Source organism: Pogona vitticeps, chromosome 3 (genome assembly GCF_051106095.1).
Source record: "Pogona vitticeps strain Pit_001003342236 chromosome 3, PviZW2.1, whole genome shotgun sequence".
Taxonomy (NCBI): Eukaryota; Metazoa; Chordata; class Lepidosauria; order Squamata; family Agamidae; genus Pogona; species Pogona vitticeps.
In genome coordinates, this window is record NC_135785.1 from 43103628 (window position 1) to 43126395 (window position 22768).

The window sequence follows — 22768 nt, forward strand, 5'->3', positions numbered from 1 at the left end:
TTTGCCTAGTTAGCTGAGGCTGAGAACCGGTGACTGAAATAAATTCCAGTATGTTCGATCGAATTTACGATTGTAGCCTGACTAATCGTATTGCATGAATAGGGAGAAGACGACAATTAATAAAGTCATATAAAGTGGGATATAATGCTTCTTCTTTTTTGTAGTAGGTTGGTCGTTAGGACGACTCGATCTATCCTGTCATGTGTTAAGACTAAAGTGGATGGCGGCTAAATAACAGGTACGGGGACAGAGTTCCCAAGTCGCCTTGCCTCACGACTAGTCTCTTGCCTCCTTCGCCCCAAGACGCGGACTTCTCCCGCTTTCTCCTCCTCAGTTTGGCCGGTTTCAGTTTGCCGCATCCCCTGGTCGCCGCGGCAACCCCGGGCCGCGTTCTGTTTCTATGGCGACAGTGGGCACTCGGCGTCCCCGTTGCCCCAGCAACCGCGCCCGGGCCGCACTGCATGCCTCTTCCACTCTGAACAGCAGAGGAGGAGACGCGACAGAGAGTAACTGTCTCTCCAAGAATGCCATCTTTCTGTCGAGCCTGTTGGAGCGCGAACAGGTACCTTTTCCTCTGCTTTTGAATATAGTTGGTCGGCCAGCGCCGGGTCTTCCTTTCAAGTCCTTGTCCAGGCCTTGAACGATGAGCGAGGAGAAGCCGAGTTTGCAGCTGGAGGCTGCAATCCAGGTCAGTGAAGGAGTGGCTTTGTCATGCTTTGCAGCAGCTCATTTCCGAGGAAAGTGAGCAGAGCGCCCCTCCGCAAACTGTATATTCCCCTTTCAGTGCAAAGCACCCAGCCAGCAAAGGAAAGGATTCTCTTTCCTTTTGACGGACAAAAGTACAACCTTCTAACCAAAGAAAAAATGTAATGATGGTAATTTGTGTCTTCCTCCCTTTCACACCACTAGTTTGGACAGGCTAATGATTTCTGGTCCCTCAAAGAAAACCGAGGAAGATTAAAATTTGCATCTGTTTTAATTCTATGGGTTACAATTACCCTTGGTGATCTTTTGGTATGAATTAATTAAATAATAAATAAATAAATAAATGTGTGCAAATGTCAATAGTTAAGGTTTTGAAATGGGGAGATGCACGTTCAAATCCCTACCCTGACCATGAAGATCAGTGAGTGACTTTGGACTGGGAGCTATTTCTTATCCTGGTCTATTTCATGTCTTTGCTGGGTTTTTACTATGGGCTGCATAGTTCAATGGTAAAACATTAAGTGTTCGGCAAAAGATTCCAGCTTCCACCCCAGCATCTCTAGGCTGACCGATAGGAAAAAAATGCTGAAACTCTGAGATGCTGTTGCTGGTCAGAGAGATCAGTAGTGAACCAAAGAGTTTCAGGATCTGACTCAGTGTAAAGGCTGGCTTCTACATTTTCCATGGAATATTTATGGAGAGTTTATTATAACAGGAAGAAAGAAGCCATCTAGTCTGGTAGAGGGATGTTTTTCTTCCTGCTGTTTGCCATCTGAGAATACCTTTTCTCATTGTGGCTACATGCATTCTGCAGGAAGTGGAGTGCCTAAAAGATTTAATTTGACCCCAGTTAGCTAAACCTAGTGAGTTTACTAAATTATCACCCCAGTTCCCAGAGGGAGGACTTAGGCTCTCACCCTCCCCACCCCGCCAAGCAGGAATATGTCTGTTTCAAACAAACACCAAATGGAGAGGTACACATGGTCTGTACTTTGGAGAACTAGGTTGTGACACTCATTCCACAGCTGCTTAAACTGTAATCATAAAACAGCAGACTTCCATCTTAAGAGACAAACCTGGCAAAACTCATCTTGTCACAAACTGCTAGATGTAACATCTAAGAGCAACTTTCCTGGCAAAACACATCTTGTCATGTACTTTTGACTTTAAGTTCTTCATACTGGTTACAAATCTGATGAAGTTGTGTTTTAATCCATGAAAGCTTGTTTATTGGATGACTTTTTTAGTGGTCTATAAAGGTATAACCTGTTTTTGCATTTGTATTTTATTTTGTTTGGACCACATGACTATCCTTTACTTCAACTGAAGATTTTAAGGATATGCTATATAAAAGTCCGTATTTGACATTTTAATGCCTTAACCTCTGCTCAGTTGGTGTGCGTTTTCATGACACCGTGGATTTCTAATACGGGTTGAAGCTCTGTGAATGTTGTTGGCATTTCAAAAGACACTAGATGGCAGTGAGGTTTCAGAAATAAGAATTAACACTGAAAGGGTAGATGACTAAAGAGGTAAACTAAACTCACTGAGTTGAGTTGATTTATTCCCAAAGAATAAGATTGCAGTCTTTAGTGTGATCATATATATTTGTTTGGGAGCAAGGACCATTGAATTCAATGAGACTTATGTCTAAGTCATTAGGTACCTGCCTTCTCCAGGTTTATCTGGGGATATTATTTATTTCGCTGACTATTATGGCGTGACACAAATTCTACAGAGTGTCATCTTTAGCTTTATAGAAACAGAATGTTTAAAAGAAGTAAAGACTAAAAACCCCACAATTATCTTTTCAGAAAATATGACCAAAAATGTTTTCCTAACTTCCCCCACCCTCTAAAACCAGTAGGCCTGTTGAGTCATTTCCTCTTTTGGTATCCCCCATTCTAGAGCTAGACCCAACCCAATATGTTTTGCCACCTGAGACACAGATCAAAATAGCGTTCACTCTTTCATTCCATATACAATTGTGTACATATAATGCTATACCATGCCTGAGGACAGCAGGCTCAGTTAGGGGGCACAGAGACAATTGTATGATACCTGAATGCCTCTGCCCTCCAAAAAAGAGCAATGGCTGGGGCCTCAGAAGAAACACCAAGATCACTTGCTGTCCCTCCCCCAGCATTGAAGTAGTTGCCACAATCTGCCTAATGGTAGGTTTGGCCTTGTCTAGAGGTAAAGAATTTTGCCAATGTGATACTACACTATTTGCATGTTTCAATCCCCATACCCTGGCAGCAACTTCCTGTCTTCATCCATCACATCCAACTGCCACTGCCATGAAGCTTCTCCCTGTTGTGTGAAGGATTTCCTGACCAGTCCCAAATGTTTCCAGGTCAGGAAAACAAACTCTCCAAACAAAAGGAAATAGAGTCTAGTACAAATAATTGCTGTCTATCATCACACCCACATGAGTGTAGTAAATCGCTGTGCAATAACAGTTAGGGTGAGAGGTTGTGATGGTCTCAAGATCTGAACTTCAGTTGGTCTGCGAGGGGGGATGTGGTGATCATCCTATAACCCCATTCTCCTAAATTTCTCTTTTAAAAAATTGAAAGCGCACCATTATGAGGATATACAGTATATCAGGGAAGTGAGTACACCCCCTCACATTTCATAAATATTTTAGTATATATTTTCATGTAACAACACTGAAGAAATGACACTTGGCTACAATGTAAAGCAATGAGTATACAGCTTGTATAACAGTGTGAATGTGCTGTCCCCCTGTTATACAAGCTGTATACTCACTTCTGTGATATATTGCACCTTCTTCACACTTGTTTAATATGAAACAAAAAGAGGCTTGTTGCTTCCTTTCCAACATTGACTGCATTTTCACACCTAAGTGTTAAGCTGCCATTTACTTTGTTATGTATGGTATTTATGCTGAGAGTGGGAAGCACTGGTTGAAATGCTATGAAACTGATATTGTTAAAATTATCTCACTTGCCTGTATTCTTACAGCCTGAAAGAAATGGAATAATAATAAAGAAATGGAGTAACTCTAACTTTTTTTACTTTACTTTTATTAGATTTTTAAATCTTGTCACTCCCGAGGGAACCATTTTGTGGTACCCTTATTGGTAAACAGTGCTTTTTCCCCTTTTTGGTGAATGGACCATGTCAACTCACACAGAGATCCTTCACCAGTGGCTGCTCTGCACAGCTGCCACAGCTGTGCTGATCTCACCAGATGCAGAGGGAGTAGCTGTCTCCATGGGTCCTATGCAGAGAGTTTTCTGTGTTACAGCTGCAATTCATTACAAAACCACAATATTTGAATCAGTGCTTTTACTGCTAAGTGGCCTGAATGTTACAGCTGGAATTTTTGCAGGTCTTGCAGTTTTCATACTCACATGTGGCATCTCTTGTTTTAAAAAGGAGAAAGCTCTAAAAATGGTTTAAAGGGGGATGGATAAGTTGTCAAAGCTACTTTCCCACTCAGGGCTTTTTGTGCCAGTAGCAGGAGCCTGATGTATAATCTGAAATCTGCATGGTGCCTAATAGAACAAGGAGAGGAAGCCTGCTTTGGTCTGAAAACTGACTTGGCCCCAGGGAGGACTGGAGAGGCAACATGGCAGCAGTAGCTAGGCCAGTTGCCCAAAGTAAACAAAGCTGCTGTCAAAAGTATTTTTTTTCCTACCCTCTATATTGTTCAAAATTTAGCTAGTACCCATTTTAAAGATGGGGTATGTCACACCAGGACAATGTAGAACACCATGTTTATAGAGATAGTATATGATGTCTGTCATTTGCTAAAGTGGGTGAATTCACAAACATATAAGCATATGCTGTGTTGCTTTTCAAGGTCTTGCATGAAAAAAAATCCAATCATAAATAGTTCCAAATTTTTCCAAAGACTGCATCAAGAAATGCCATATTCCATGACTGGAACACAGAATTATTAAATTGTGTTACACTCAGCCTACTTTGGTTGTGGTACCACAATCAAGGCTTTAGAATGTGTTATCTGGGTCAAGAAATGTTTTAACAAACTACATTCTAATAATTATGATTTTATTATCCATAGATATACAACAATTCATGTAGCCCAATATAAGATAGCTACTTTTGCATGCACTCCCTGCCCCCACTTCCCAATATGATGACCATTCACTTCAACAGATTTAGATCTGCCTTCATCCAGTCAGAGTGATCTTAAAACCCAGCCCAGCCAAAGTCACACAGCTCCCTGGACTCAAAATATGTTAAATGTGCATATCTCAGAACTGGATGCCTGTGATTACAGATGTCTGTGAATGTAGATCATACAGCGTTCTATTTTTTCAGGGAGCCTACAGACATGAAGGCTATCACACACTGGGTTGTCCTTCTTAATTATACATGCTCAAAACACAAAGAAGGAGGGCAGTTTAGGTGGAACCAACTGTGTGTCTCCAGTACCTCTTTAATTGTGTGAAGCAATTATAGTGGTGATGGGACCTAGGTTTTACGTTATCACATGGAAGTTATTTTTGCCTAAGAGTCAAAAGAACATCAACAAACATTACAGCCATGGTTTGACTTTCAGCTATATTTCAGAAACTAGAGGACACGGTGCTTCATCCCAGAGCAAGCCATGATGATAAAGCTTTGACTGTGAGAGGTGAAGGACAGATTGCTGCACCCACAACTATCCCAGCCAGGATTCGACAGATCATCACACAGAGTTTGTCTGAGCCGTCATCCCAAGGTACTGCCTTGTACTGGATAGAGCTACACAGCATATGTCATTACATAACTGGGGACAGAACAGGAATACAGGAGCAGATGCAGGAAAACAGGAAATTGAGCCCCTGGGAGACCAGAGGCTTTCAAGAGTGGCTTGTTATTAGATGTAAAGTTGTATTGGACATATCTGTCCGAAAACCTAGTCACTACCTTTATGATTGAAGTTCTCTCTTCTAATGTGCAGTTAGCAGTCTGACTTTTTCACAGTGCTACAGAAAATCAACAACTTCTGTCCTGTTTGGATGCTGTATAGCTGGTTTATCTTTCAGGCAGAATTGCACTATAATTCTCCTATGTTCAAGGAATAGGTTTTCTTTTGGGGGCGGGGGAATCATTGCTTCATCTACATTCCTAAAGGATATCATTGATTCTTTAATTTACAAAATCATAGTGGGAGAGAGTTCCCGAATGTTTTGACTCTCACCTGCAACCAACAGTGTCAAGTACTGATCAATTAGAAAATAAGGGGAAATTATAGAGTCCAGGCAGCTAGAAGACAAAAGAAAATAATTCGCCCTTGTTTTCATATATGTACAGAAATGTTAAGCAACTTGTAAGGCAGCACTCAACTTGTCTGGGCCAGAGCTGGAATGAGTCCAAGTGTCCAAGTTCCATGTGGAAATTCATCATCCTCTCTGTAATCGCCAGGCTGGTGTGACATTAAGAAGCCTTCTCCAGGCAGCTCCCCACGTACCTTCTTTATTCCACAGTTGCATTTCTGGTGTGACATCAGTTAAGCTGGGATTCTATTCCTGGAGAAGGTATTTTAAGACCTAAAAAGTGGCCTTGGAGGATAAGTAGTAAGAGATAGTATCTAAAATTTAATAGTGAGTTGCAACTAGAGTAGGCCCATTCAATCAGTGGGAATTTAGTGCATCAAAACTTGTGCAAATTTAATGGATTCAATAGTCTACTCTAGTTGTGACTTACTTTTGGATTTCAGTCAGTAATTCATTTGTACAGATGTGTTGCTAAAGTTAGACCTCTTATCTCTATGTTAGCACCCTTTCTAAGTAATGCTATCTCAATATTAAAGGAAAGAAAGAAGGCACTGCTTTGTAGACTAAAGCAGTAATCTTTCAATGGAAAATGCTTTCACAAAGTTCTTTCTGAAAAGAATCCTATTATAGAATTATTTTTCTGCAATAGACAGAAGTGTTACACATGGCAGAAAAGTTTTTACACTCAATTTATATTCTAGTTATTTCCCCAGAAGTACATACTAAAGATGATAGAATGATTTCAGTATGAATCCAAGGCAGACCTTTCAATCACAGTAATGCAAAAATCTTAAAAGATGATGCTGTTAAGGTGCTACACTCAATATGCCAGCAAATTTGGAAAACTCAGCGGTGGCCAGAGGATTGGAAAAGATCAGTCTACATCCCAATCCCAAAGAAGGGCAGTGCCAAAGAAGGCTCCAACTATCATCCAATTGCACTCATTTCACATGCTAGCAAGGTTATGCTCAAAATCCTCCAAGGTAGGCTTCAGCAGCATGTGGACCGAGAACTCCCAGAATTACAAGCTGGATTTCAAAGGGGCAGAGGAACTAGAGACCAAATTGCTAACATGCGCTGGATTATGGAGAAAGCTGGAGAGTTCCAGAAAAACATCTACTTCTGCTTCATTGACTATGCAAAAGCCTTTGACTGTGTGGACCACAACAAACTATAGCAAGTTCTTAAAGAAATGGGAGTACCTGACCACCTTATCTATCTCCTGAGAAATCTATACGTAGAACAGGAAGATGTTAATTAAAGTTGTCTGTCTTACAGCTAATTTCTCCTTCTATCACTGTTCCCAGCTTTGACAGGAACAGCTCTTTCAGTCAATATGCAAGAAGAAAACTGCCTTTTGCAGAAAGAGCTCTCACGCCTTGAGGACCTGTTGGCCTACACTCGTGCAGAGAAGGATGAGCTGGCTAGCAAATACCATGCCGTTAATGAGAGGGTAAGATCAGAATTACAACCACATTTTAAAAACTGACATTTGTGTTGAGTCATCCTGGGCAGTGCTTGCGTCTTTCAGAATATAAATGCAACAAAGTATTCCATGACAAAATGAATATCTAACAATCTTTCTTGTAGATGTTTTAGATAAGAAAGTCGTATGACTAACAGTGGGTGGTGACTGAGGCTAGGAGGTTTACTAGTGAATTGACAGAAACCTTACATTGCCAAGACAAACCTTGAAGGTGTATATTTTTTTAAAAAGTCCTCACAGTCTGAGCTATCCCTGTGCATTGCATGTGACATGGCCAAACATATCAGCCTGCTCCAAATGTGGCCCCTTTCATGTACTGGCTGGTGGTGATGGGCATTGTTGTCCCTCACATCTGGAGAACACCAAGTTGGGAAGGGCTGATATCTATCTTACAAACAACTAGGGGTTGTGGTACCTCAGGTTTAAGAAACTTTAGGATTACAAAGGAAGAATGAATAGAATGTCAGCTACAAGAAGACAACATTTCTAACTTCAGCTAGTATAAGAAAATCAGCAAAAGCATCAGGCTTCTTTTCAATGGTATGGATCCTGTAATGGTTGGAAAACTACCACCCCAGCCCATTTTCTGATATACTCTAATTTTGTAGGGCAAAGTCTGTTGATACAGAAGATGAAATCCATAAATATGACTTAAACCACCCAAGGCTGATGATGTCGTCAGCTATGGCAGGTTTTTGGGTATGAAAAAATGTATGCCCTCCCCCAAATTTCCAAGGTTCCTTTGGGATCCTACTTGTCATGGGGAAGTCATTTGTGGCTGCACGATAGGGTAAAGTCTCTAATTTCTGAAATCACTGCCAGTGGTAAACTCATCCCACTGATGATTTTCAAAAATTAAAGACTCCCTCCCTCATCCTGCAGCACCTAACGGTTTTCCCAGGAGGAAGGGGTTCACAAAGGAGCCTCGGTGCCTTTGGGGAGCAGAACAATTTGAATTTTTTAATATTAAAAAAAACACGTTGCAGCTGATGATGACAAAGCATAATTCAAAAAACAGGATTTCAGCCAGTGTTTTTTCTCTCATCAGTTTTTCAATATTTCGCACAAAATGTATCTGGAAAAATTAGTGTCTTTTCCCATTGTAAGGCTAAAGATACATGTACAGAAAGACACATATATAAAGGAATTACACAAGGATAGGCTGATTGGCCAGAAAGATGCAAATAAGCTATCAATGGGTTAAGAAAACCATTTTGCTCTGTGTGGAAAAGAGACTCCTCCATCAGCAGAAATAAAAAGCTGTATCTACTGTATGACTCACTCTAGCAAAGTTCTCCCCTGAGAAGTTTGTATGTGTTCTGTATTCCTCTGCCCACCCACCGGCTCCTCTCTTTATATATGGTAAGAGGTGGCCTCTAGATTCTATATCTGCTATCTGGGAAACAGCATATTTTTGCCAGAGCAATTGAAGACGGTAGAAGCTCCAAGAAAACTGTATCAGCTTCAGAACTTGCATAGTAAATTCCTTCCACTCGTTGTATGGCTAAGTTGCTTCTGAAGTATGACAACCTTGTTAAGGTCTTCAAGGTTTATGAGATGTTTAAGGAGTGATTTTATCATTGCCATCATGCCAGTTAGTTTCCATTACTGAATGGAGATTTGAACCCAGATCTCCAAAGTTCTACTCTAACACTTTGCTATACCACTCTGTAGTGGTCCAACAATTGTAGTGGGGAATCAGGAAAAAACATGAAACCTATTGTCCTTTCTAGCCGGCATAATTTAGCAGCATTTAGGCAGTGCAATGGGCTTCTACATGCTTTCTTCTTTGGACTTGCTGTGCCCGTCAACATAAGCTCAGCAACAGCCATGATTAATTTTTTCTAATAAACTCTTAAAATGTAATTACTGTATTTCATTTGAATTATTTGCCAGACATGTGTTTTCCCTGTTCTTTTGAAAATGTGTGTTCTTAAGAGTTGCCAGTCATAGGTCTTCCCTGTAGAGCCTGCATTTGGGCCACTCTTGCTGCATTGTGTTTCCCATGACAGAGAGGGTGAGCATGTTATTTCTAGGAGCAGAATATATAAACATTTAAATAAGCATCATGTGTTGACATCACTGCACAGAAGAGGGTAATTGTTCTTTTTTAAAAAATGTTTCTTATGAACATCGAAATCAAATGGCAGAGCAGCTTTTAAATCCAATCAGTCAGCCTGCAATCCACTACAGAATTGTCCCTTTGAAGGAGAACAACCAAGAATCACATTCTGGTGTGCAAATGGGGAGAGATTATGATGTGCAAACATAACCCATTGAGATTTTCTCAGGCGTGCTAGAGTGGACAGGATGTTTAGCCCTGATTTCACATGCCGCTACTTTCTGGAGAGGCTCCAGTTGCAGCTGGTTATAGTGTTACACTGTGTAGCCTCTTTCTCCACATAAATACATGACATTTGGGTTGGTGCCTGAAGAGTATGGGGTTCATTCTTGGCTAGACAAATGTTCCCATCCAGAAGAGCATAAATAATTGTAAGTCAAACAATCCCTCATTCCAGTCCTCATGGCAAGCACAGAGTTCCAGGTCTGACTTAGCATCGAACATTACCAAAAGTTATTCCAGCAAACTGGGACCACTGCCCTCCACCCAATTGCTCATTGTAACTGAATGGCACTAATAGAATGAATGATACTGGGAAAGCAGAAGCAGGCAGGATGAATGGGTGAAGTCTTGATTCATGCAGCTTTTGAATTCCATTTCCTCTTCCTGTCATAGTTGTGGAGTGCCTTTAGTTACAACAGGTTTATCCTTATCCTCTCATATTTGTGCTTTTACTTTAGAAACCATAGCTTAGAGAAAATATAATTGAAAAGTAGTTTTCTCTAAACTGTGGTTTCTGGATGCAAAAATTATGGTGTGACAGGATAAAAAAAACCCTGTTCATATGTCCTCCAAACACAACAGAAAAAGCAATGTCAGTTTAATGAACTTTGGTGGTCTCCTGAGCACTAGCCTTCCTTGCATCCCAATTGCCTCTTTCACACACCGCTGTTCATTCTGACAACATCTGTGAGGGATCAAGAGGGCATAACCCTTTTTATGCAATGCAGCTGCCACAAAGCTACTTATTTCCACTATTTGTTTAGCATCCATTAGCAACATTCTTTGGCCAGTTAATGATAAAGATCACAGATGGAACATAGGACTCCTCCCACAATCCTCATCATGCTGTCAGGCAAGGTGGGAATTGACGTTGTCAGTGGAGTTGTGCTTGCTCGAGTAGGTACAGTACTAGATGTGTCTTTGCACAAGTTCCAAAAAAGCTCCATGGAGTGTTGCACCCAGGTTGCAAGGCACAATAGGTTTTCAGCCCAAATGTTTTAAGCATAAAAACCCAGTCAAGCCATAATCATATGATTGGGTAATATAAAAATGAATGAAACTCACAATACTAAGCATAAATGGGCAAAGCTGAAACCACTAAAAGAGCTTAAGATGAGAAAGAGAGAAAGGCTAAACCTGATGCCGAAAGAAAGAAAATGTAGGTGGCAGGCAAACTTCTATGAGGGGGTCATTCTTTCCACAAGTGTGGCATCATTGCTTAGAAGGCCATCTCTCCAGTAACTCGCTGTTGTCTCTCATTTGGCAGAGGAACCCTGTGGCCCAATATCTGAGGCTCTATTTGAGATGGGCAGTGCAATCCCCTGCATGTTTGCCAAGAAGTAAGTTCCTGTGTGTTCAGAGGGGCTTCCTTCTTACTAAATGTATTTAGGAATGTAAACCTTTTTCTTTGTCCATAAATGCTCTTCCTTCTGTTCAACAAAGATTGCAAATTGAATGTCTGCAAAGTATGCATATATGCAGTGTTCTTAAACTTACAAAATTCAGTGAGCACATAGATTTTAAGTGTTTCAGTTTCTGCATTTCAGAGAAAAACAAATTCAATGTATTCTCGAAGGCTTTCGTGGCTGGGATCTGATGGTTGTTGTGGGTTTTCTGGGCTCTTTGGCCGTGTTCTGAAGGTTGTTCTTCCTAACGTTTCGCCAGTCTCTGTGGCCGACCCAGAGCACAGACAGAGTTCTGACTCCTGTCCTCTGAAGATGCCGGCCACAGAGACTACCAAAATGTTAGGAAGAACAACCTTCAGAACACGGCCAAAGAGCCCAAAAAACCCACAGCAAACAAAAGCAAATTATCTTGCTGAAAAATCTCCAAAAAAGTGAAAGCCTTGCTGGAAACATTGTAGTTCTACAGATGAGCCACTTGTTTTCAAAGGCAGATATTTTTTCATTCATATGGTTGCATCCTTATACATTGTATTTTATGACACTGGAGGAGCCAAACCTTGATTTCTTGCTGTTTGGCTCTTGATCCTTGCTTTGCCATTTGGATCAGGGAGGGCATTTGCTTTTATAGCTGGAGCAAGCACTGCGAGGAGAAATGGAAGGAAGCACCCTGTTCCTGCAGATGAGGCAGCAGTTTAAAGAGGATGAGAAGGTGTACAAGCGCAAGCTGCAAGCTTTCCAAGATGGGCAGCAGCGCCAGGCTCAGCTAGTGCAGAAGATGCAGAATAAGGTGGGTAGAAGGACCTTGGCCAGGCTTCCTGAATGGCAAAATGAAGGGTCTCTTGGATGAATTCCCTAAGAACTGAACAGTGAAACTGCAAAAGTTTTCCTTTTACCGTTTTAGTCCTGGTTTCTCCATTTAAAAAACATAGGCGATTCATCTCCTTGGACCAGTTATCAGTTCTTTCCAGCTTAGATTGCAATATGGATGCAGAATATAGGTTAGACTTTGAAATGCAACCTGCAACTCAATGCTTTTGGGAAAGTATCTCATCAGTGTCATTTATTATTTTAAAAGTACTGTAATTAATTACATAAAATGTTACTGATGTGTTACTTTTTTTACTTGCTTTTTACCTTTTAGAAAAGCGCATAAAAATATAGACATTATCCCCTCTGACTCTCCCAGCAAAGTTGTAGGTATAATTAGCAAACACTACTTGCTATGCTCCTAAAGGGCTGTAATAAGTTGTCATGTCACTTTTTCAAAGTAACAGCCTTATTAGTGTCATTATCCAAAAAGCATTAGTTTGTAGGCAGTCTAGTTACTTGTAATACATTACTTCAAGATCAAATACAATTTATCCTATTATGCATCATAAACCTACTTCAACACTTTGCCAATAAAGCAACAGTTTGGAGGATGAGGTGTACACAAATGTTGTCCAGACAAGCATAGAACTAAAGGTGGACGTTCTAAGTCATTGTTCAGAATCAGTCACAGGCTGGTTAAGGGCAGACAGACTGAAATTTAATTCTGATAAAATGGACATACCTGAGCTACTTGTCTGGAAAAAAAGGGATTTATTTGTTCAGCCTGTTGAGGGCGGGATTACAGTTTCTTTGAAGAACTAGGTTTGCTGTTTGGAAGGCTGTTGAGCCTTTTGGAAATTCCGAAAGCATCTTGGCTAGGAATTACTTTGTCATGTTTATGCCAACTGCAACCATTTCTGAAGAATGTATATCTAGCTGTAGTCACATACCAGATACGTATCTTCATCAAGCCTGGATTATCGTAAAGTGCTCTGCAGGAGAGACTGCTTTTGACAAGTTCCTCACAACTTTAGCTGAATGTATCTGATTATTGCATTTCCTTGCTGCTGCACCATGTTTTATTTCACTGTTAGGCTCCATTCAATGTTAGCTCTATTTTAATTTTGATGTCCTTACATGGCTTAGGACCAAGATTCTGAAGGTACTGCCTTCTACCATGTGTTGCTGTCCTCTCTCTGGGCTCATATGCAGAGGCTCTCTCTTTGTATACCCCATCAACAACAGAGGCCAGCTTGGTCGGAAAGCATCAGCGTGCCTCTGTGTTACTAGTCCTAAACTTTGACTTGCCTCTTCCCCCGGGAGATACAAGTGTCCCCATCCTATGACAATGTCAACTGTGAGGATTTTTGTTACTCCATAAAGTAGTACTGTAGCAAATCCAGGACTTACAGGGCAGAAGCTCCAAGACTTTTTAAGTTGCAGGGCAATGGCATCATCTTCCAGTCCCCTGAGGCTTTCCTGTTTTCCTCTAAGTTTAGCTGCAATCTTCACAATAGCTGCAGAGATATGGGCATTACAGGAACAATATATTGTTGCAAGCTATCCTCCTTGTAATGCCAAGGATTTGAGGTCTCTTCGATGTTGACTTGGCAGTTAAAAGCCATTAGAGTGACAAAAGACCAGTTCTTTGTTTGTTGGTTCAACTGTTTGCATGTTTGGGCTCTTCTTATGTTGGGGCTGGTTACAGGGGTTTTATGTTGAGTATCAGTACCATTTAATTTTTTACTACAGCACTGCCCAAAAGGCTTTCATCCTGCTTCAGCCTGAACAGGATAGTGGGTAGATAAATCTAACAAAGCAAAAACAAATCTTATGGCACATTAAGACTTTTATTTTTTAATACTTTAAAGACTAACAGATTTTTAAGGCATATGCTTTTATGGACTACAGCCCACTTCATCATCATGCACTGATAAAATTCCCTTAATCTAGTGAAGTTTTATTTACGTCGTAGGCTTGAAGTCTTCAGACAAAATTTGTTAGTCTTTAAGATGCTACAAGACCCTTTATTTTTTATGATTAATATTCTTCTCTGATTGACTGATTTGTGTTTTGCTTAACCCCATGATACCATTTGGTTTTATTCTTTGCTGTCTTCTGTGTGTTCAACCCTGTTTTTCATCTTCCCTTCCCTCCTCATTTTATTCATTTTGTTGTTACTGTAAGTCCCCCTGAGTGCCTCACACTGAGGCAGAAAGGCAGGAAATAAACATTTGGAACAAAACAAAATAATGGTGAGGAGCAATGGAGTTTAAAATTTGTTCTGCTCTTGAACTATTTAGACAAATAATTTGCCATGTAAACAATATAGAAGAGGCTGGAGGGCGAGGGGTGCCAGCTCTGTGTTCATAAGGATGGGTTCTTAAAAAATACGCAATAGCTGTTGCAAAGTATACCATAAGTTAAAACATAGGAAACACCTCACTATATGTTTTGATGGTAAAAATTGAAGAAAGATACTGTATCAATAATCAATTACAGGGGGAGAAATCCAGTGTTATTCCAATGACACTATGCTATTGAAACCAACTGGACCTGTTTGTCGCAAGTAATGTATATACTGATTTCGATGGGCCTGTTCTAGTTGAGACTATCACTGATTTTAGCCCCCTAATAAACCTGTATTGCCTTTTTAACTGTGTTTGAAGGAATCTCTAATAGGAACTATGCTTGAATTTCTGTAGGGCCAAATCAGTGCTGAGGACAGAGACATGCAAGTAAGCCCAACTCCCTACATCCCCCCCTGCTTAGCAAGACTTTTACCTGTTTCATGCAAAATTCTGCAAAGAAGCCTATTTATAAGCACATACAGATGAACATTTTTCAAGCACTCGTGTAATCAAAAACTCCAATAAAGCTGAGATTCCATTCATAGCAGCACTGTAAGCATTTTCAGCTGAATGTGCATATAGGCTCTTTTGCAACATTCAAAAATATATAAAAGTCTTATTAACTTCTGGATGGTGTGGGGGACATGGTTTATATCTCCACATCTCCACCACCCACTTAGTCTTAGGATTTTATCTACTTTTTAATATCATAATTATTGTTTATTATTTAATCTTACTTTATGTTGTGGATGCTTTTATTGTAGGCCACCCAGAGTAGTGACTTGGCCACTTGAGTAAAAATTGAATAAAATAAAATAAATAAATCAGCCTTATATGGATTCAGGCATCATGCCTGAACAGGGCTAAGAAGGTTCCCAATGTTGCATGAGTTGTGTATTCAACCAAACATGCTTACAAAGGCCTCTTAAGCACTTTGTGCTGGATGTCCAGAAGTTGACATCTGAAGGCAATGTTGAGGATGATGTTCCCAGAGTGAGGGTAATATCCCCTGCACAGTTACAGCCATCCCTGCTTCCAGGCTATAATAGTTGCATAGTGCTGTAGTGTCAAATGGCTTCCTAGATGCGTGAGACATCATTCCTGAATCTCTCAAGAATTTATGTTTTTTAAAAATATATATATATATATTTTTTTTCATTTATACTGCCCCATCGATAGGAAAAATCTCCAGGAAGTTCACAACTCATCCAAACATAATTAGACTCGTACAACAAATGCACAAAATCAGTAAATACAGTAAAACACTGTCTCTAGCTTAATTGATAAAATCTGCATTTAAACGAATTAAAGAAATATAATTGGACATCCTGAGTCAATTATTAAAATTCTAGTAAATGGCATCTTTATACAGTTTGTTTTTAATTAACTTCCTGAAAACTGAGAGGAATGGCGCCTGACAAACCTCTGTAGGAAACTTATTCCAGAAGGAAGGAGTCATGACTGAGAAAACACAATTCCTGGTATTAGCCCTTTTGACCTTCTAAGATGTCATAATTTTTAACATCAAAGTGTGTGAGGAGCAGGTGGGAGAGGTAGCCATTTTGTAGGAGAGATTTTCCAAGAAGTATTGAGGCCCTAAAACATTGGGAGCTTCATAGGTTGTAACCAGCACCTTGAACTGGCCATAGAAACTACCCTGTTGCCCCGAAAATAAGACCTAACCTGAAAATAAGCCCTAGTATGATTTTTCAGGATGCTCGTAATATAAGCCCTACCCCCAAAATAAGCGCTAGTTAAGTGAAACCCCACCCTCCACTATTGTGCAGCAACCAGAAGAAGATGATATGACTGTGTTTGAATAAATGTAGATTGTTGTACATGAAAAAGACATCCCCTGAAAATAAGCCCTAATGTTTTTTTTGTTTTTTTTTTTTTTGAGCAAAAATTAATATAAGACCCTGTCTTATTTTCAGGGAAACATGGTTAACAGGGAGCCAATGAAAGTGTCCCAAGACTTGAGATATGTGTTCATATCAGCTGGTACCTGTAATCATTCTAACAGCCATGTTTTGGATCTGCTGGAGTTTCCATATCATCTTTAAGGACAGCCCTATGCAGACAGCATTACAGTAGTTTATTTTAGAGGTTAGCAATAAATTTCACATCCAGGTAGGAGCGCATCTGTGTAATCAGACAGAGTAGATAAAAGGTACTCTTGGGCACAGCAGATATTTGTGCCTCCATAGAGAAATCTGGGCCCAAGGCTTTTGCATCACGATAAGCTTTTTGTTTGTACTACCCATCTTCCAGGCTCTTTCTAGGTATTTCCTGCATGTATTTTAGTTTCTTCTGTATCCAATTCACAAACTGAGCCACAGGGATGGGATTTTTAGCAATATTTCCCTCCCTTCATTTAACAACAACAACATAAAGGAAAGTCATGACGGCCTGCTGAAAGATGTCCACAGGAAAAGGTGGGGAAGGGGGAATGAAGGGGAATGTTGTTACTCAAAAGGGAGACAAATTGGGGTAATCCCAAGACTTGTGTGGACCCTTCTCATGGGAGAAGAAATATCTATCAGTGTGAATGGAAGGATCACTCAAGTGAGCGATAAAATAGATTGCACTACAAATAAGAACATTTTAAGTGTCAGCTTCCCCCATCTGGACATACTCTTAAGTTGTGTTATTTGGGCCACTGGTTCCTTTCTTTGTCTTCTTTTGCCTTCTCCCAATTCTTACCTAGACCTTTTACCCTTTTCCTGGTTTAGATGTTGCAGTACAAGAAAAGATGCGGAGAACTGGAGCAGCAACTGCTGGAAAAAACGTCTGAGTGTGAGCATCAAAAGCAGACGGTCTGTATAGTGTTTTTTTTCCTTGCTATAAATGATAATGATGAAGTTTGTGGCAATATGTCAGCTAGCACTATGAGTAATTCGTATATTACTTTCTCAACATGCCATGCTGATATATCAAGACTGAGGGCTAGGGCTAGCTTAATGATATCATTTGGCAGAAATCCTGTATAGTTTATAATTTAAACAGGCCCATGGATTCCATGAACATCCAGTGCTTCTCGGTAACATGGGGGCCATATATGTGGACAACCAATAGGCACTTCATTTCATGAAAGACTTCTTGAATTTAGAGGCTCTTTTTTGGATTTCGTGGATTTCCTTGGTGCTCATTGATCTCGGTGTCATACTTGTTTAGTATGTATAGAGTATCCTGTTATATATGAGGTAATTATTTCCTCCAAACAGTCATTATGCACACCATCTTTTATTACTCTGTGTTAAAGAAACAGCCCCTCTGTTCTAAAACAGATTTGTTCCTGTTTAGTAGAATCATAAAGACAAATCTATAAAGGTGCATTACTCCAAGGTTAAAATAATCCTTCATGTTTGATCTTCTTGTATGACCACCACTGGCCTTTGAGCAACTCCTAATGACCACCATTAAGATTTGGACCTGTCACCCCCCCAAGGGCTTTTCACAACCCCGAATGACCATTGTAGAGATCACCACCATGCTGGACATTTTGCATTTCTGCTACATTTCATATTCCCCTCTTACCCCATTTGTCTAAATCTCTGTGCATAAAAGTAAAACTCTGTGCATCTGAAGAAAGTGGTTACAGTACACAAAAATTATGGCATATAAAACTTGTTGGACTTTATGGTACCACAATTTCATTATTTTTGTTGCTTCATATATGCGGCTCACAACTCATTGACTGTATGCAAAACCGGACATGGATCAGGAGAACAGATGTGATACCAAGGGACACCAGTGTATTATAGTCTCCTCAAGTCTTGAGGTGGGGAAAATGACAAACATTAGTGTATTTTTCCCTCTAGCATTGGCAATAAGACACATTCTTAATATGGTTGCAATAAGAAGATAAGTTTGAAAAAGGTTCTGTAAGTGAGCAAAGGTTTTTCATATAGAAGGATGCATTTTAATCAGAAGTAATTAAATTGGTAGGTGTTCGAAGAAGAAGTTGTCTAGACAAAAAAGGCAGGAGCATGCATGCATGGACGCTTTAGCAATGGTTTATAAATGAGCATCTTGAAGTTACTGTAAAAAGATATTTTGATTCTTAAGCCTTAAGAGCTGTTCTTCTTACAGTGAAACAATGAAAGGTCAGACTTAGACAATACTCTTTTTTTAAGGAAAGATACTCTTGTCAAGTAATGAAAAGCATCTGTTTGTCATAGCCTGTGATTTTCCTGAAGCACGCATCTTTCATTTAGCATGCTTTGTCTTGAGATTGGTCATTGGACAATAAAATAGGGCTTTATATGTACATTTCCTGCCAACCTAGCAGTTCAAAAGCATGTAAAAATGCGAGTAGATAAATAGGTACCACCTCGGTGGGAAGGTAATGCCGTTCCGTGTCTCGTCACACTGGCCACATGACCACGTAAGCTGTCTATGGACAATCCTGGCTCTACAGCTTGGAAACGGGGATGAGCAACACCCCCTAGAGTCAGTCATGACTGGACTAAATGTCAAGGGGAACCTTTACCTTTACCTTACACATCTCTGAGGGTGTTCTGTTGTAGAAATGGAAACATTTTAGAGAAATATGCATTTGCCTTTAATGTCTAGTTTGATTCAAAGCTCTCTGGTGACACCTTGAAGACTAACTGGCGTTATTTAGAATAGGCTTTTGTGGGTTGCAGCACACTTTTTCAAATGCAATTACTGTATCTACCTTTTTTCCAGTGTGGTGTAGTTGAGAGAGGACTCTGGAGAACAGGGTTCAAATCCCCACTTGGTCATGGAAACTCACTGGGGGAGTGTAACTGGTAAAAAACTCCTTAAGTATCTCAGTTACCTTGAAAGCCCTATTAGGATCACTATAAGTTGGTTGCAACTTCACAGCACAGCACATGCGCACATGCGCACATACACACACTTTTTCTCTAAGGTTCAGTAAGCTCAAAAATTCGTTATTACTTTTAAATATAGGATTTCAGGATTTTCAAATAGTCATCATGTTGCCTTAAACAGATTCTGTGCACATGATCCTGTGTATGCAAATAGGCGTGTTTTCCAAACTTCCTGCAACAAAATTATTCTGTGCCTTAATTATTGTTGTTATTCACACTGTCACATCTCCTCCCCTTTAGCTGCAGACAAGGTTAGACTCTACAGAGTCACGTTTACACCGCTTTGAACATGATCATAGCACAGAGCTGGAGAGCACCCTCCTCGGCCTTGAAGAAGAACAGCAAAGGTAAGGCTGCTGCTTGCTTCTGGTGGCTTGTTCATTTTATTTAGTCAATACATTGTCCTTCAGCTAAATTGTTTTGGAGCCAATAAAACTTGATTACTGCAACCCGTTAAGTGTATGTAAAGATTATGCATACTAGCTAAGAGTTGTACTCCAACGCATGGGGAGTGGAGGACAAAGAATTAGAGAAGATTGTTCTGGCTGCTTGAGATACAGATTTATGTCTATATGTAACTGGACATTCATCTGCTGGTAACATTGTCTGTATGTCTTTCACTGAAATCATAATGTGACTTATGTATTTCAGTCTTAAATCAAACATCGTACATCTCAGTGGTGAATTGCCTCTAAGGCAATGTAGATTTTTTGTCATATGCTACTTACATGACTTGCAATAGGATTCTGCCCACTGTGTTCTAGACCAGCCATTTTCAAACTTGGGGGGCGGGAGTCATGGCCTTTTTAGGAGCTCTTTTCAGGCTCCTGTTAAACAAGGATACAGCACAAACAGATGAATAGAAAAATAGAATAGAAATATGGCTCCCTTCAAATGTGCCAGGACCTCCCAGGGGGCCATAGAGCCCCTTTTGAGAATGGCTGTTCTAGACACAACAAGTCCAGATTTAGTTCCTTACACCCTGTGTCAGGGCATGCAGTTATGAAGCAGAGTTAGGCAGCAGATTTTGCATGTCATGAAAAGGCATCAAATGGTTAAATATTTTATTTGTTGTTGCATTGTTCCTATCAGGGATAGGGAGAGATGCTTGCTTGTGGGATTTTGTGTGTGTGTGTGTGTGTCGTGTCCCAAAATAATCTGGCTGGCTTTTGGTTCTATACAAGTTGATTGTAGGGCGTACCCTTTGCTATTATGCCTCAGGGATCAACATTTCTGGGATCAGACCTTCCTAAACAATCTTGCCATAATCTCCAGAAACTCAGGACCAAAATATAGATGCAGGTAGCAGGTAATGAGAAAGTTGAATCCATTAGTGTTCCCTGCAGGCAGACAAATTTTGGGTCTGAGCTGTCATGGTTGCAAAGAAAGTCAGTAATTGCTTCATGATAATGAATTGCTTGGGAAAACATGCTTAGTGTGGGAGGTGTGAAAATATGCTGCTGTGACAACCAGGTATATTCATTACTTAAGGAATGCTGCCTTCTAATGAAGTGCTGTCTGCAATGTATAGTTTGACACTGTTTACACATCTGTAGATTGCATGGTAACTTCAGCTTTCATTTCTGTGCTGAATGATTGCAACTTGTTTATAGCCTTATACTTCACTAGTGGTCAGATTTAGTTCTCAATTAATATTCCCCTATTTTATGCTCATCAATGTGTGAGACATGCCAATCTTTTAAACTCACCCCATCTAGATAGGAAGCCAAGAAATAAATGTTGTTACCTAAAAGGTCATGGGCCTAAACCAGATGAAAGGTTTCTGATTTGATTATTTTATTTCTATTTATTTCATTGATTTATATATTGTCCATTAATGTGATGCATTATTCTCAGTAGTTAACAAATGATAAACTCAAAGACACATTTACAAAGAAACAAAGAGATTCATAAAAGTAAAAGTAAACATTTCATAATAAAATGGCAGGGCAAAAATTAAAAAATCATACGAAGTTGCAATCAGAAGCCTCTCTGAAGAGCAATGTCTTCAGCTTAAAAGTGGCCAGGGAGGGGGCCAGATGCAACTCGGCTGAGAGCTGGTTCTAAAGGGTTGGTCCCATAGCCAAGAAGGCCTAGCTTCTGGTTGATGACTCAGAGGAGCATTTCTTGGAAAGAACTGGTGGTGCAAGTAGATGATCTTGGGGAAAGACTTTCCGCCAAGTAGCAGGGTCCCAAACCGTGGAGGGTTTCTTAGGTGAGCACTAAAAACTTGAACTTGACCTGGGACATGTTAATGGACTTTTGTCATAATAGACCACTCAGTGGCATATCTTTGAAAAAACTACTTTCAAAACACACACAAGAAAGTTTTTAAAAACATGAACTGCAATATTGACAGAATATGCAAGAAAATTAAATAACAGGTTTTATTTTCTTCCTTGTTGAAATCTTCTTTACCTTGGTTGAAGCCCACCAAACATGGGAGGAATTTCACAATTGCATCCAGGTGTTTAATTTCTCTCACTTACTGGAAACAAATATGTTTTTTTTTTAAAATTAAAATTAATGTGTGGCTATCCATTGGGACCCCCTCCCTATGGGCTGAAAAGTGATACACAATTTTTAAAAAAGAAAATCAATAAATCATGAATGGGGTGGGATCACCTACTTTTAACTACGGCCTCATCCACTGCTGGTTTTAACTCCACCCATCACCTTAGAAGAATTATTCCCAATTAATCACACTCCCCAAGAATGCTGGAAAAGTTTCCCAACCCTCAGGGCAGAGGATAAGTTTCTTCCCAACTGTTCCCTGCAAAAGAGAGAATGTGCCAGTACAGCTATTGTTAAGATAGTTTGATAGGAGGACATAAGGCCATTGATGAGTTCTTGAACATAAAAGAACCATTATATGCCCTGTCGTGATCGTGGAAGAAAACATTGTCCTTGGCTAAAGGGTTTTGTTTTGTTTTTTGCCCTAGAAGCACCAGCCTTTCCAAGATGAACACTCTGCTTCGGGAACAGCTGGACCAAATGAAATCCTCAAAACATAGACTAGCAGGGGAGCTAGAGAGGGCAGTGGCTGATGTGCAGAGGCTGAAGAGTGAACTGGAACAGAAGGAGTCTCAGTGGCACAAGGGCAAAGAGGTAAATGCTATTGCTTACATTTAAAAATGTCTTTCTACATCAGCATTAGAGAGCCATATGTTTCACAATTGATGGTGTGAACATCACTGATGGTGTGAACATCAATGGACATGCCCTAGCAGCTTCCCCCAAACTGTCAGCCTCCGGATTTTATATACTACAACTTCCATCATCCCTGTGGGTCATGATGTGGCACAGCTTGAAAATAACTACAGTACTCATTATCACTTAAGTGATGGAATGAGTTGTTTTAAAGTTACTTTATGTGCAACAAAAACACCTAGTTACTTTCAAAAGTTACTTTTTGCAACATTTTAAAGCACTTTGACAGGAATTTTAAAGGTATTATGGCACTATCCATCCTAACTGTCAAGAGAAGTATTATTTTTTATCTATCATAACCTTACATGGCCTCTTCCTTCTAATCTTCAGTCAGCAACATAT

General features: G+C 40.0%; 1 protein-coding gene across 10 annotated transcripts in view; it reads left to right on the forward strand.

Moving 5' to 3' along the window:
• Positions 1-385: 385 nt before the first annotated feature.
• Positions 386-22768, forward strand: part of CROCC2 (ciliary rootlet coiled-coil, rootletin family member 2) — a 107926-nt gene continuing 85543 nt past the window's right edge. For 2 of the 10 annotated variants that reach the window (XM_078389244.1, XM_020786425.3), the window contains exons 1-7: positions 386-562; positions 5272-5422; positions 7268-7413; positions 11825-11983; positions 17090-17173; positions 19457-19563; positions 22159-22324. In XM_078389244.1, the coding sequence (XP_078245370.1) occupies positions 401-562; positions 5272-5422; positions 7268-7413; positions 11825-11983; positions 17090-17173; positions 19457-19563; positions 22159-22324 (975 nt within the window). In that variant the 5' untranslated portion in view covers positions 386-400. Of the gene's footprint in view, positions 689-5260; positions 5423-7267; positions 7414-11824; positions 11984-17089; positions 17174-18037; positions 18139-19456; positions 19564-22158; positions 22325-22768 lie in introns of those variants that run through there. The other 8 variants (XM_078389247.1, XM_020786422.3, XM_078389250.1 and 5 more) reach the window with 8 other exon arrangements.